General features: G+C 43.1%; 1 protein-coding gene across 1 annotated transcript; it reads right to left on the bottom strand.

The window, feature by feature from the left end:
• Positions 1 to 11,475: 11,475 nt before the first annotated feature.
• Positions 11,476 to 12,085, bottom strand: PtA15_14A90 (uncharacterized protein; the record flags this gene model as incomplete). Its single annotated transcript, XM_053163263.1, has 3 exons — positions 11,476 to 11,640; positions 11,700 to 11,741; positions 12,023 to 12,085. The coding sequence occupies 3 exons, from the start codon at positions 12,083 to 12,085 to the stop codon at positions 11,476 to 11,478; spliced, it is 270 nt and encodes an 89-aa protein (XP_053026764.1).
• Between the last annotated feature and the right edge of the window lie 670 nt (positions 12,086 to 12,755).

Here is a 12,755-nt window from a genome sequence, read left to right as displayed (position 1 = left end):
TTTTATTGGCTCTGTTTTTCCTAATGTTGATAGTGGTTGGAAAAATAAATAGACATTTTGGCTTGCGGGGATGACATCTTGCCATACTTATGAATTCACACTGGATGAATTTTGCTGCAATTTTCAGAACTTCAAGGTGAGCTTGAATGACTTTTCAGTATATCAAGGATGAGTCTCTATAGGCAAAATAAGGATGTCCTTGGGGGTTTGCACCCTGCAGTGGCGAAGCCGCCTTTGCCTCTAGTATGCTTATATATCATAGGCTGTATGCTTCAATTAAAACTCCAGCAATCTTGTATTTAGTCCACACTAGATTACTGTAGTAGTTTTCTCCCTAGTGAATCAGAACCACATTCTTCTCACTCACCAAGTGTCACAGGCCTGTCAGCCGTGAGCTTTGGTTTTTCATTGTGCATCCATTGCAACTCCAAGCACTGAAATTACAGCAACATTTCTAGAATGGTACATATGAAATCATCACTTGAAAGTTTTATGATTTTATGATTTTATGTATTGAAAAGTTTATGATTTCAACTTTGAACACCTTGAATAATTAAGGTGTTCAAAGCCGAAATCATAAAATTTTCATTTCATTAAAAATCCCTAATTACATCAACAACTGCTTTTTTCGCGCAGCACTTCCCCACTGTAGGGCCTGTGAATGCTGTGTGAAAAAAGCAGTTACCAACGTAAAGGGATTTTTAATGTAAGGTACCTTCTGGGAGGACAATAATCACGGCATAGCCAATCAATACCTCCCAGCGGCCATACCGGTCCATTTGCATGACATCAGCGCCCTTTTATATTTGATGTGCCACAACTTTTGCCCCTGGAGACCTAGACAAATGCCATTGTGCAAAACAACCAACTTTGAGGTTGGACATTTATCCAAATGCAGCTCACAAAAATTCAAGCTGTCCCTATATTGTTTCAAAATTTAGGCCGCGCAAAGTAGCGGAAAAGGAATCTGTTTCTCAAAGCTCAGCCAACTTATTTCCAAACTTGCCAGTCTCGAGTGGCTTCTATTTAGTATTTACTACCAAACCTGGACTACTCAACTTCCCAGAACAGCTGGTTAACTTTCACAACTCGCAGAACCAAGCCCTGTATGTAATTCTTCCGATTGAGCCGCCTTGGGTAAAAGGTATTAAAAATTTGTTTCCTGCGGGCTTTCCTCTTCCATAGCTATCAAACCCCCTTGAATTCACACCGAGGCAGTTGAGCTGCCTCTATAACACTTGTTGAAAAGTTTTTGGCTGAGTTCTTCCCATTTCTGTCCTCCTCATATGGCCTTTGCCCCAACACCGTTCATGCCACAAAAATGGCGCCATTGCTGAGGAACAGTGCCCCCAGAAACAAGCATGTGGTCCAGTTTTTTACAAAAGTTGACTGGAACGGTCTAATTAACTCCCTTGAATTCCAGTACGCATTGCCGCTGTGAGAATGAAAGCTGGTTGGCTGGTGAAGAATGTCCGCTAACCGCCTCCTTCAAGAATATTGATGTCCGGGCTGTGTGATTGTTGGTAACTCGGCTCCGCACTGCTACTTTCCGCTAGCCTTCAGCGCTCCTCTACTGAGCCTGATCTATAGCGTAATAATCCGCAAGTGAATAAAGCTCCGCACGTTGCAAGCACAATAATCCGCAAGTAACTCTCGAATAAGGATAATAACACAGATAATCTCTCAATAACTCTCGTACGTCCGTAGTTGTAAGTACAATGATGATGAGTGTAATCCATAATACGATAGGATAAAGATAATAATAGGATTCTGAAAAAGAGAGCCGAAAAACCCTTTCCGTCCTCCCCTCCGCACACATCGCTGTTCCCACCCAATCCCGCACGTCTGACACTTTCCCGCACTAGTCCGCCTACTCCGCCCGCTATCCCGCTTGTCACTTTCCCAGACTCCGCTCCTCTCCGACGCTTGCCCTCCCACCGTCCTCTGTCTAGCCCCCGTCAGTCGTTCTCTCGCCACCGCCTTCACCCCGGTTCCACCCGCTGATGGAACCCGCTCGAGCTGTCATGGCTCACCCGCTGACGCGCCGCTGCTACCAGTCCACGTGTGTAGTCCCGCCGCAGTCTATCTTTTTCCACTCCAATCCGAATACCCGATCCGAAATCCGCAATCCGCAATCCGTGCATTCCAATCCGCGCGTGACTTTCCGTAAGCTTTCCTAGCGTGCTTTCCTGACCTCATCCTCAGTGCTTATGTCACCGGAATGCACCATGCCTGAGCGGCTTTGTGCATTCCCCGCCCGCGCTATCCCCGCGTGGACATTCTACCGCGCTCGCCTATACAAATCACCACACCGCCATCATGTCTGGATTGTGGGGCACCTCTCAAAGGTAGCACTCTCCTTAGGAGAGCCTCAACATGTCAGAGCAATGCAACCAATACATCAAAGTTGGTCATCCAACTGCTCAAATCTTGCTGTGAGGCGTGGTGATGCCAAGAGTATATGTACTCTTCTAGCTAAACCGGTGACTGCGCAGCGGTGCAGTTGTGCGCGCGGCAAAAGCGCGGTGAAAAGTGCAAAATAACTTTACATTTATTTTTAATGAACCCAAAAAGGGGTTTAACGGAGGGTCCAGGAGCGCCTGGGGTGTTCAAGTGCCCTCCGAAATTCTTACAGGGTCTGCACACCCGTGCGCAGAGGTTTTTTGAAGCCTGTGACGTCTGGGGCCCAGTTAAGGGGGTATTTTGAACGTATATCAAGGGAAAACACTATTGATGATTGGTTTGGAAAACACTCTTGATGTTTGGTTTGACTGGGTCATTGAGAGAAAAAACACACAATGACCAATCTGGTTGGTCATTGAAAGAATACACTCTTGATGACCAGTCTTTCCGGGTCATCAAGAGTATATTTCCTCTTGATGAACCAGTCGGACTGATCACCAAGAGTTCATTTCCTCTTGATGATCCAGTTGATCAGAATGGTCTGACCGGGTCATCAGGACCAGGTGTGTAATCTTTTGATGACCAGTCGGACCGGCTCATCAAGAGTTTATTCTCTCAATGGCCGGCCAGACTGGTCTTTGAGAGTTTATTACTCAGATGACTGGGTCTGTCCGGGACATCAAGAGTGAATTTCCTCTCAATGAAGGTCATTGAGGGGAAATCCTACATGTAGTGTACAGCCCCAGCTAGCTCCTCTCGGGTGTGTGGTTAGCGGGCTGTTACATTAAATTTACAAAGTTCAGGCTGCATCCGCCGCCTTTAGGCTTTACAGCCCAAAAACTACCGCCTCCGCTGGAGATGCTCTTAATATTCAATAATAAATGTATTTTTCTCCTTTATGCGCTCCGCTCTGTGCCGCAAATAATGATACAGTTCTTTACACAAAAGGATTGCATATTGTTTTTGTCTTTTCTCTTTTTAGTGTTACTATATATAATACAAATAGTTAGCCGGGCTCTAACCTATTAGGGGGGTTCACAATAGGATAAAAGTAAAATTTTAGAGTCAATTTTAAGGTCTTTATCAAAAAAAATTTAAAAATCTGGCAAGGTGTACAGGACTGGCACCAGGAGAAAAAAATAGTCACTTGATTACAAGTGACATCATGCCAGCTCCAGCGGGCTACCCACCATCTACCCACCATCTACCCATCATCTACCCACCATCTAACCAGTTTAAGAATTTCCACAGGAGATCCTCAGTTTTTGCTGGGCACAACTGATCCCCATTTCTGGTCAGCTGATACTCAGCTTTAGCTCCCAGCTTATGCTCAGCTTTTGTGCCCAGCTCATGCTCAGCTTTGTTGCCCAGATCAGAACCAGTCCTGGCCCAGCTTATTTTCATCTTTATTCCAGTCATGGCTCAGCTTAGACTCAGATTAGGACTATCATTGGCCCAGCCAATGCTCAGCTTTGGACCAGTATTGGCTCAGCTGATTTTCAGCTTTGGATAAATCTCGGCCCAGCCAATGCTCAGATTCTGAGTCTGACCACTCCTGTAACAGCTTATGCTCATCTGTGGACCAGCCTTGGCTCAGCTGATGCTCAGCTGTGGACCAACCTTGGCTAAGACAATGCTCAGCTGTGGACCAGCCTTGGCTCAGCTGATGCTCAGCTGTGGACCAGCCTTGGCTCAGCAGATGCTCAGCTGGGGAACAGCCTTGGCTCAGGTGATATTAATATTTTGAATAGTCTCAAAAAATCTGATACTCAGCTTTGGAACAGCCTTGGCTCAGCCAATGCTCAGCTTTGTACCAGCATTTGCTTCGCCAATGCTCAGCTTTTGAAATATTTTGGCCCAGCTGGTGTTAATTTTTGGAACAGTATTGTCCCAGCTGATCCTAAGCTCTGCACAAGCCTTTTCCAAGATGATGCTCAGCTTTGGACCATTGTTGGCTAAGCTGATGCTCCAATTTGGAATATTCTTGGTCCAGCTGACACTTGGATTTGTTTCAGGCTTGGAATATCCAATGCTCAGCTGTGGCCCAGGCTCAGCCAATGCTCAACTTTGGCCCAGGCTCAGTCAATGCCTACTGCTCAGCTTATGATGAGCATCAGCTGTTCCTGGGAAAAAATTTTGGATCAGCTGACTGTGCCACATTGAGTGCTCTGGTGCAGTCCTGCAAGCTCTACAAGTGCTGGTGGAGCAGACTTGGAGCAGCGCTGGAGTAGCTCTGGAGCAGAAACCAAAGCTGCATCATGTCACTTGCCATCAAGTGACTATTTTTTTTTTCCTGGTGGACTGGGTATCCCCTGAGAATCAGAGCAACATCTTTATTTTTTAAAAAGTTGTTCATAAAGGCCTTAAAATTAGCTCTAAAGTTTTATTTTTATCCTATTGTGAACCCCCCTATTATAGTAGCCCGGCTGACACTTGCTCGCGACCTTGAGCATCTTATCCTCCAAAATACTTAATTTCTGCGGAAGGTTGTCTCTCCCTGCCCATTTAGGCCCATTTCTCTGGATCATAGATCTGGTAAGCCTCATAATTATTGGTCAGGAGAGACTGCTTCCCTGGTGAGCACCCTTTCCATTCAGGACAACCTATGCCGCTCGGCACTTGAGCTTAACAAAGTCTCACTTTGAGAGCCCTGCAGGGTCTCTGTGATGCGAGGTCGCACTTTGTGTGAAGCGCTTCGCGCCGCGCTCCGCGGCAGGCGAGGGACTTGAGCTAAGTTCGCTTGGCACTTGCCACTCACACAATAGACCAATTGGCCATGACCCTGATCAAGCTGCCCGTATAACTCTATTGTAATCTAGGGCCTCATCATCATCACCGACTGCGTGCGTCTTAAGATTTAATACAATCCGGGATGTCTTCCCCTACCCGTGCCTTTGTCAATCAAAATTGTCAAGATGCCTGAGAAGGGCGGCGTGGGTGCAGTGGCCTCTCAAGATTTCTATTGGGGAAAGTCCGCGGACAAAATCCGAGCAGTTGGTACATATCTTCCCAAACAATCTAGCCCTTTAGTGGTCAGAGTTTGGTAAACGCTTTTGCCAAAAACCCATAAGCCAGCTGAAAACTTATCCGGTACAGACTTAGCTTGTACAAACCCGGTAGAACCTTGTGTGGCGTGTCAAAGAGCCTCCGTTGATGCAACAAGTGGGCCAAAGCCTTTACTCCCTTTCCTACAAACCATGTTTTTTTGGTATTCAAAGGATTCTAGGCTCGCAACATGTTGCAAAGAGGCGCAAGATCAAGACCTATGTCAACACTTGTATATACACAAATTGAAGCATCACATTTGATCAGGCAAATGCCAAGAAAATCAGTACTTATTTATGTGTCATTGCCAATGAATCTGATGGCAATTCATTCCCCAACAATTAATAAATTCTGTTCTATCTATTCTAGGCTTTTGAGAAAACTTCTGATCTCTGTAAGCGACTTCTCCCCGTATTTTAACAATAGGTCAAAACTAACAGTCTTGATCTTGGCCCCAATGTTTTGTCCGAAGTCAGCAACCATCAACATCCTTCAGCACTTCCAATCAAACAATTGTGAGCTTGGCTGTCTGAAAGAAATTTGCAGCCTTTTTGAGACTTCTTGACCCTGATCATATCACTGCTTTTGTTGTGTTATTTGATCTAACCTTGCTCTTTGGCTGAAGGAATATAGTGTGGGAAACAAGGGCTGGTCAAGTGTGTAAGAATGGTATTTGTTTACTCTGTTTTGAACACGCTCAGAGATCAATATTATCAGCATAATTTCAATTTGTGCCTTGTGATTTGAGCTATTGTAAAACCTTTGAATTCCAATTATGAAATTTCTATTCAAGTTCAAAGTTAAGTTGGAGATGGTACTGGCACTACTTCTGGAGTTAGCAGTTAATTTGGTGAAATGATTGCAGAAATAATTTTGGGGGATGAAATATTGGCCTTCTCCAACTACTCTTACAGGCATTCAGTTTTGCACTAAGTTCTTTCTCCTAAATTTTGTCTGTATCTCTTTCTGGTGGCTGTGCCCGTCAAGTCAAGTGTTTTTTTTTTACCACAGGGTGCCTTTGTCATTTTGTAATAATGTTTTTTTTACCACAGGGTGCCTTTGTGCTTTTGTAATAATATTATATACATGTCTTTTTCAAGAGCAACAAGGAAATTTAGACCATTATTGTCACAATGAAACACCACATGGCATTCAGTTGGTCAATGATTCTATGTGTGGAGCTGAATCAAGCTGACCTTTGAAAAAGTCACCCATATCCAGGTCTAAGACTCTTGGATTCTTCCCAAGTAGCTTTACACTCTTTATTTCATGATCAAGGACATGGAGTTGATTTTACCACAAAATGGAGGACTTCCCATCAATCTGGAAATCCAGATCTGAGCCAACAGATTTCAGGTTTTGCTGAAATCTTGGTCCCCAAATATCACCAAGATAATCCAGAGTTCCAGATTACAGATTTCCCTGCAAAATCTGAAATTCCAGATTTGTTTGAAATGGACAGGAAGTACTTCAATGCAGATATAATGTTTCACAGTGTAGAAAATTGAATTCAGAGCTCACTAATCAAGTTCATGTTCTGCGGCAAAGCCGCAAGTTCCCTAGTAAAATCGTAAAATCATAAAACTTGCAAACAATGATTTTATATGGACCATTTTAGAAAGCTTGCTCTAATTTGAGTGTTTGGGGTTTTTTTTTTCAGCTTAGAATTCTATGATTTTATGGTGTTACTAGGGAGCTCGCGGCTCTGCCGCGGCCCACTTCCAAGCCACACTCATTAGCCTGGTTCACGTTGGGGCATTTTATGCCCTCAGCTAAAATTAGTGATAAAAAAATAAGCTTAAATGGCCACAGGAGTGCAACTTTCAGAAAGAACTGATGTTAAACGCAGTTGATTGTAATTAGAATACTGCTGGTCAAGGAACAATGTGAACTGGGCTATTCAAGTACACACAACAATGGGAAGTTACTTACATTTTGTGATCCAGAGGGATTTTTGTAACGTAACTTCCCACCTTTATCAGATAACGCGTTATCACTATCTGGGAAATGTGATTGCGCACGTTTGGATAACGTAAAGGATGTCAATTTCCCCCTCAATATCGCGAAAAACAACGCCAGTAACGCGCTAGCTGCATTATCTGGCGCAAAAACACTGTAAAATGGGCAAAAACCCCGTGTTATCCGCATATTATCCCCCTAAACTGCGGGGGATAACGTAACGGGTCTAATAAATCAGGAAAAAAATAAAAGAATCACGTAACTGCAAAATTGTTGCCGTTAGCGCAACGATAACAGCAACAATTAAGTTTCATTATCCGTTACTTTTAGTTACGGATAATGTAACTTCCCATTGTTGGTACTACACAACATCCCACACGCGTATAGCTACATATCACACAAAAATCATACAAAACCAGTATACAAATACAGGAAAAACAACTAAAGATGAAAAAAATATCCCACACCACACATCTACCATGCTAGGGCCATTATCATGTACTAAATTATTCTACTCAACTGCATCTTTGAACACTGCCAAATTAACAACATTTGTGGTTAAACTGGATAACCACAATTTGCCTTTGTCTTCAACTAAGCCCACCATTCACCCTTCAAGGTTTGTTGCCCACAATAAAGCAACATATAACTGGCCATGCGCAAACACTGTCCTTAGGAATACTCCATCACCTCCCAGTTTCTGACCCTGAGCCTTGTTGAAAGTCATTACAAAAGCTGTAGCCACCGGGAACTGATATTGCAAAAACTTGGTGCCAAATACCTCATCTGGTTTATGGATGATAGTAACTTTGGGCAGAGCAATCTCAATCCCTGCAGTCAGGCCTGTGATCACCTGAAATTTTAAAAAATGTGGCTGAACCCTGTGAACATAAGTTGAGACCCATTGCACAGGCCTGTCCCTATCGTTGGGTTTTGGCGGCAGACCACCAGCATAAACCCCATCAATTTTAGAAGAGGGGCAGGAAATCCAGTCAACACAAGTTTTCCTAAGATATCTGTGCCTACTGTTTTGTTTTTGTCACTTCGAATTTCATCCATTGCTTACACCATGACACAATGTAGTTCAGAGAGATCATACATCATTGCAGCAATTAAAAACCAGTAGTAGTAAAAGAACTAAAGAAAAACAATGTTAATAAAGAAGAATTCATCATGAAGAAAAAAATAAACAAGTATTCTGTGTAATTTACCTAGTAATTGCTAGTTGAAGTTTATTGACAGACTTTTGAGAATGGCAATGAAATTAGAGAGAATAATTAAGAATAAAAGAAAAACATTGAGTTGGTGATTAATGAATTGAAACAACATAAAAAATCCCAAGTACATACTTTTCCTCCTCCCCCTGAACAATTATTCTCTGAGGAATTTTTTTATGGAAACAATTGACTAATAGACACTGCTTGATGGAGTTGAGTTATCTAGATAAGAAATTGTTTCAGGTTGCTTGATAACCTTGACTTTTCCTTAGGTTGATATTGTAGTTCAGTTGAGGTGGTGATGGTCTTGGTTCTGAGTTCATTTGCTAAGAAGAAAGACTGAGAGAAAATTCTGGAATATGTTTCCAAGCCCGCAACTATTCCATGTGACATACAGTTGACATTCCATCCAACACACAACACCCCGGGAAGCGGTTTAGGCAGAGTGCATTGACCAAGTCCGCGTTAACCCTCAGCGGTGTCAGAATTGGCCAGGAACTTTAGTAGACCATGCCCTTTCTTGACTTCCCAACATCAAGCAGTACTAATCCCAGGCTCAGATCACCATCCACAAATTGGATAAAAGCATTGAGCACCACAGACTGGACATTACTCCTGAATGCTTGTACCTTGTTGAGTGATACAAGTTCCAAATTCTTGGTGATGACGGCAACTGATCCCATTACGAGTAGCCAGGCTCCAAATTGTGTTGACTCCAATTTTCCCTCTTCTGAGCTAAAATAATGCATGGCCAGCTGCATGTTCTTTGGAAATCTGAACCACGTGACCTGGGGCCTCAACCAATATTACAATCCAATTAAACTTGCAGACCCTTGCGCAAGTATGTCCCCACCTCATACTACCAGCAATGTTTGCTCAAAATTTCCTCAAAATATGAAGTGTACACCACCAAAGCATGAGTTGTTGGTCTGGAGGTGCCTTTACTTCCTTAAGGAACGGTCCACTATTTCAACTGCAGTACAATGTACCACTGTTATTTCATCCTAGATCAGAACTTGCAACTTGATAAGAGTCTGCACAATGCAGACCTGTATCTGAGCTCAATAACAGGTCCTTCAAGAACTTTGGGTACAATTTATGGTACTCGACTGAAATCCTTAGCATGGATCTCCCCAGCAACTCAGCTGGTGTAGAATCTTGCCCCCAAACTCCTGAAAAATATAAGTCTTGGTGTTTTGCAATGGCAGCTGGGTCACGGCACCACAGCTGCCGCGCGTCATGGAGATTGATAATAGGGGGGTTCACAATAGGATATAAATAAACATTTAGAGCTATTTTAAGGCCTTTATTAATCATGATCAATTTCTTAGAAAATGAAGAAGTTGCTCTGATTTTCAGGGGACAGCCAGTCATCTTGCCAGATTTTTTAAAATATGTGGATAAAGGCTCTAAAATTGACTCTAAAATTGCATTTTTATCCTATTGTGAACCCCCCTAATTAATACTGATCAATTCTGCATAGTGGTACTAAACTTCTAGTACTTGGGTCAAGGAGAGGATTATGTTGATATCTAAGTGACTTCCCTCTAGCGCCATGTCCCGCTATGTTCCAGTTTGTTTCTAGATTACATTGTCAACCTAATCAATGCTGGTGTTGTCATTGCTTGCACTTGATCCTCAAAACTTCTCACTGCAAAATCTCCGCTCAAGCCTCTTCTTTTGGATACATAAACTCACTTGTTCATCATCCTCTAGAGTTTCCCTTGGGTAACTGACATTCTACTATTTGTCCTTTCATAGCACTCAGCATATCATCATCATTTGCGCTATTGTTCCTGATCCACATTTGAATTCATCATTTGTCAACGTCTTATTGAGATCTTCCTGTGTTTCTCAATTCATTCTTGCTATCCCCTTCCTTTTGACACTCCACCAATACTTGTCTCTAGCAACTTCATTTCTTACTTCCATTCAAAACTTCGCCAATCATCATTGTCCATTGCACTGTTGTTTATCCCTTCTATTTGGCTATCCGCCAACCATTATCCTCCAGTTTCAGGACATCTCACTCCAGTAGGTCTTCATTTGACAACCCTCTGATCTCATTGAATCTTCATCCCAATTGTCCAAGCTGATTCCCTGTTCTTAGTTCTTTCCTCACATTGTTCTATTTTGTCTTCCTGGGCATCCTTTGTCCCTTTTTCCTTTTCTGTCTTTGCCTTTAGGTACTTTTCTCATTTCTTTCTTTTTCTCATGTATTTCTTGCAACATGTAACTTACTCAAAATACATCCTTAGGTTTGTCTATTCACAGATTAAACCTAAGCCACAGTTCTGGTTTATAGGTTTCTCTCTCCTCTAGGGTGTATAGGATAACTTGTTGAGTTTTTTCAGTCCACCCGAGTCTAGGGAAAAAATCAAGTCAACCTGTTGTAATGTAATGCTGGCTAGAAGTGTAACAGCAGATCTAGAATCTGCATGTGATGCTAATTGATCAGGAGGGTTTGCGCGGTGAGCACTGCCAAAAGGAATCTGTGCCTCACCAGGATTCTTCTCCTCTCTTTCTAAGAATGAATTCTTTGGCTGGGTGGGATGGCGTCCAAAATGGATTCTATCAATTATTTCTACTGCGAACTGGAGAATAAGGATTGTTTGAATAGCAAGAAAACTGGAAACCGTTTTGGCAGTTGTGGGTGTGGAAACTCTTATGCTCATGGGAATAGGTACACTCCGTTGTTCCTAGTTCAAGTACCTTCAATCTAAGTAAAGTCATTATATCAAGCGAAGTCACGTAGCACTATTTAATGTTGTGTCTGGTGAAGTGTATTGAATGGACTGCAATTTAATTGAGTAAACCAGAGGGTGAATCAGACGTGCACTGAGAGAATTGCTTAGATCAATGTGAGAAGGACGACCATTTCATGGGCCTGTGCGCAGTCCTCCCTTTGTTCGCCGGTCTGTCCAGGCGCTTTCTGCTTGCTCTGCATAATCTTTTCAGTACCGCTTAAGTCGTCAATCCGGCTGTCACTAAGGCCTGGCAAGAACTCAGAAGCATCCTGGCATTGACCAAAGTGCCTGATAGCTATTGCAAGCCTTGAAATCTTAAAATGCTTACAATAGGACCGCTGAAGGTAACTTGATCGAGTAAGACAACACCCTGTACAAATTAACCTTGATTCAGCCGCAGGCCTTTTCCGGCTGCGCTGTTGGGCAGCGCGGATCAATCAGCGGCAATTTGTCCCTCAACTGTGAGTGATTGGGAGTTCATTTTCAACGTCCTGCAGCAGAACCCATGGCAAAGCTGCAGTGAGGTGCAGTGCCCACGCCATACAAGCCTTCTGCATATAAATATGACTAATCCGAGAATATTGATTTAATCCCATGGATGACTACCACGCATGCCTCATCAAAAGAGCGCTGGAGACTTTATAAACAAACCTTGGACAAGGAGTAGAGCAGGGAGGAGCGCTTCGCACTTTTGGTGGGTGGAATCACACTCATTTACTGGGTTAATCAAGGCTATCAGATGTACATGGCGAAGCATATGCAGGTTCAGTACAGATTGAAAAGCACCAAAAAAATCACTTTGAGTTACGCGGCGGATCAAGGGACCGGGAGAAGAAATAGTACCCGGTTGCTTGAAATCTCAGTGGGTGGAATCGCACTCAGTCTCATTTACTGGGTTCATTGGCAGGCTATGATACATGGCAAGCATATGTAGGTTCAGTCACAAGCGCAGCCAAAGTAGATTGAAAAGCTCTAAAAATCATTTTGACTTATGCGACGGATCAAGGGACCGGGAAAAGAAATGGTACCCGGTCGTTTGAGGAGATCAAAAAAAACATCTGAGCCATAATTAGTTCATGAACACAAATATAGCTAGTCTTCATTATGGGTGGATGGAAAGCACCGGCAAAGAACCTGAGACCGAGCCATATCAAGGAATAGGATTAACTATTTTGGAAGGTCGAAAAGTGGCTGTGTCATGAGTTTGGACAATTTTGGTAGGTATAAGATCAGATCGGCTGAGGGTGTATGACAAAAGAGGTCCATTTCTCAGCTGGTCATTCGCCAGTGGAGAGAGGCCGAAGAACCGCCTCACCTCTTAGAGTAATTTCCTCTCTAAATTTCAGCGCCTTAACTAAGGGCGCTTGGATAAACCCGGGAGCTA

The sequence above is a fragment of the Puccinia triticina genome, chromosome 14A, assembly GCF_026914185.1.
Source record: "Puccinia triticina chromosome 14A, complete sequence".
NCBI classification, from domain to species: domain Eukaryota; kingdom Fungi; phylum Basidiomycota; class Pucciniomycetes; order Pucciniales; family Pucciniaceae; genus Puccinia; species Puccinia triticina.
The sequence above is the reverse complement of the archived record's forward strand: the minus strand, read 5'-3'. Positions and strand labels throughout refer to the sequence as shown.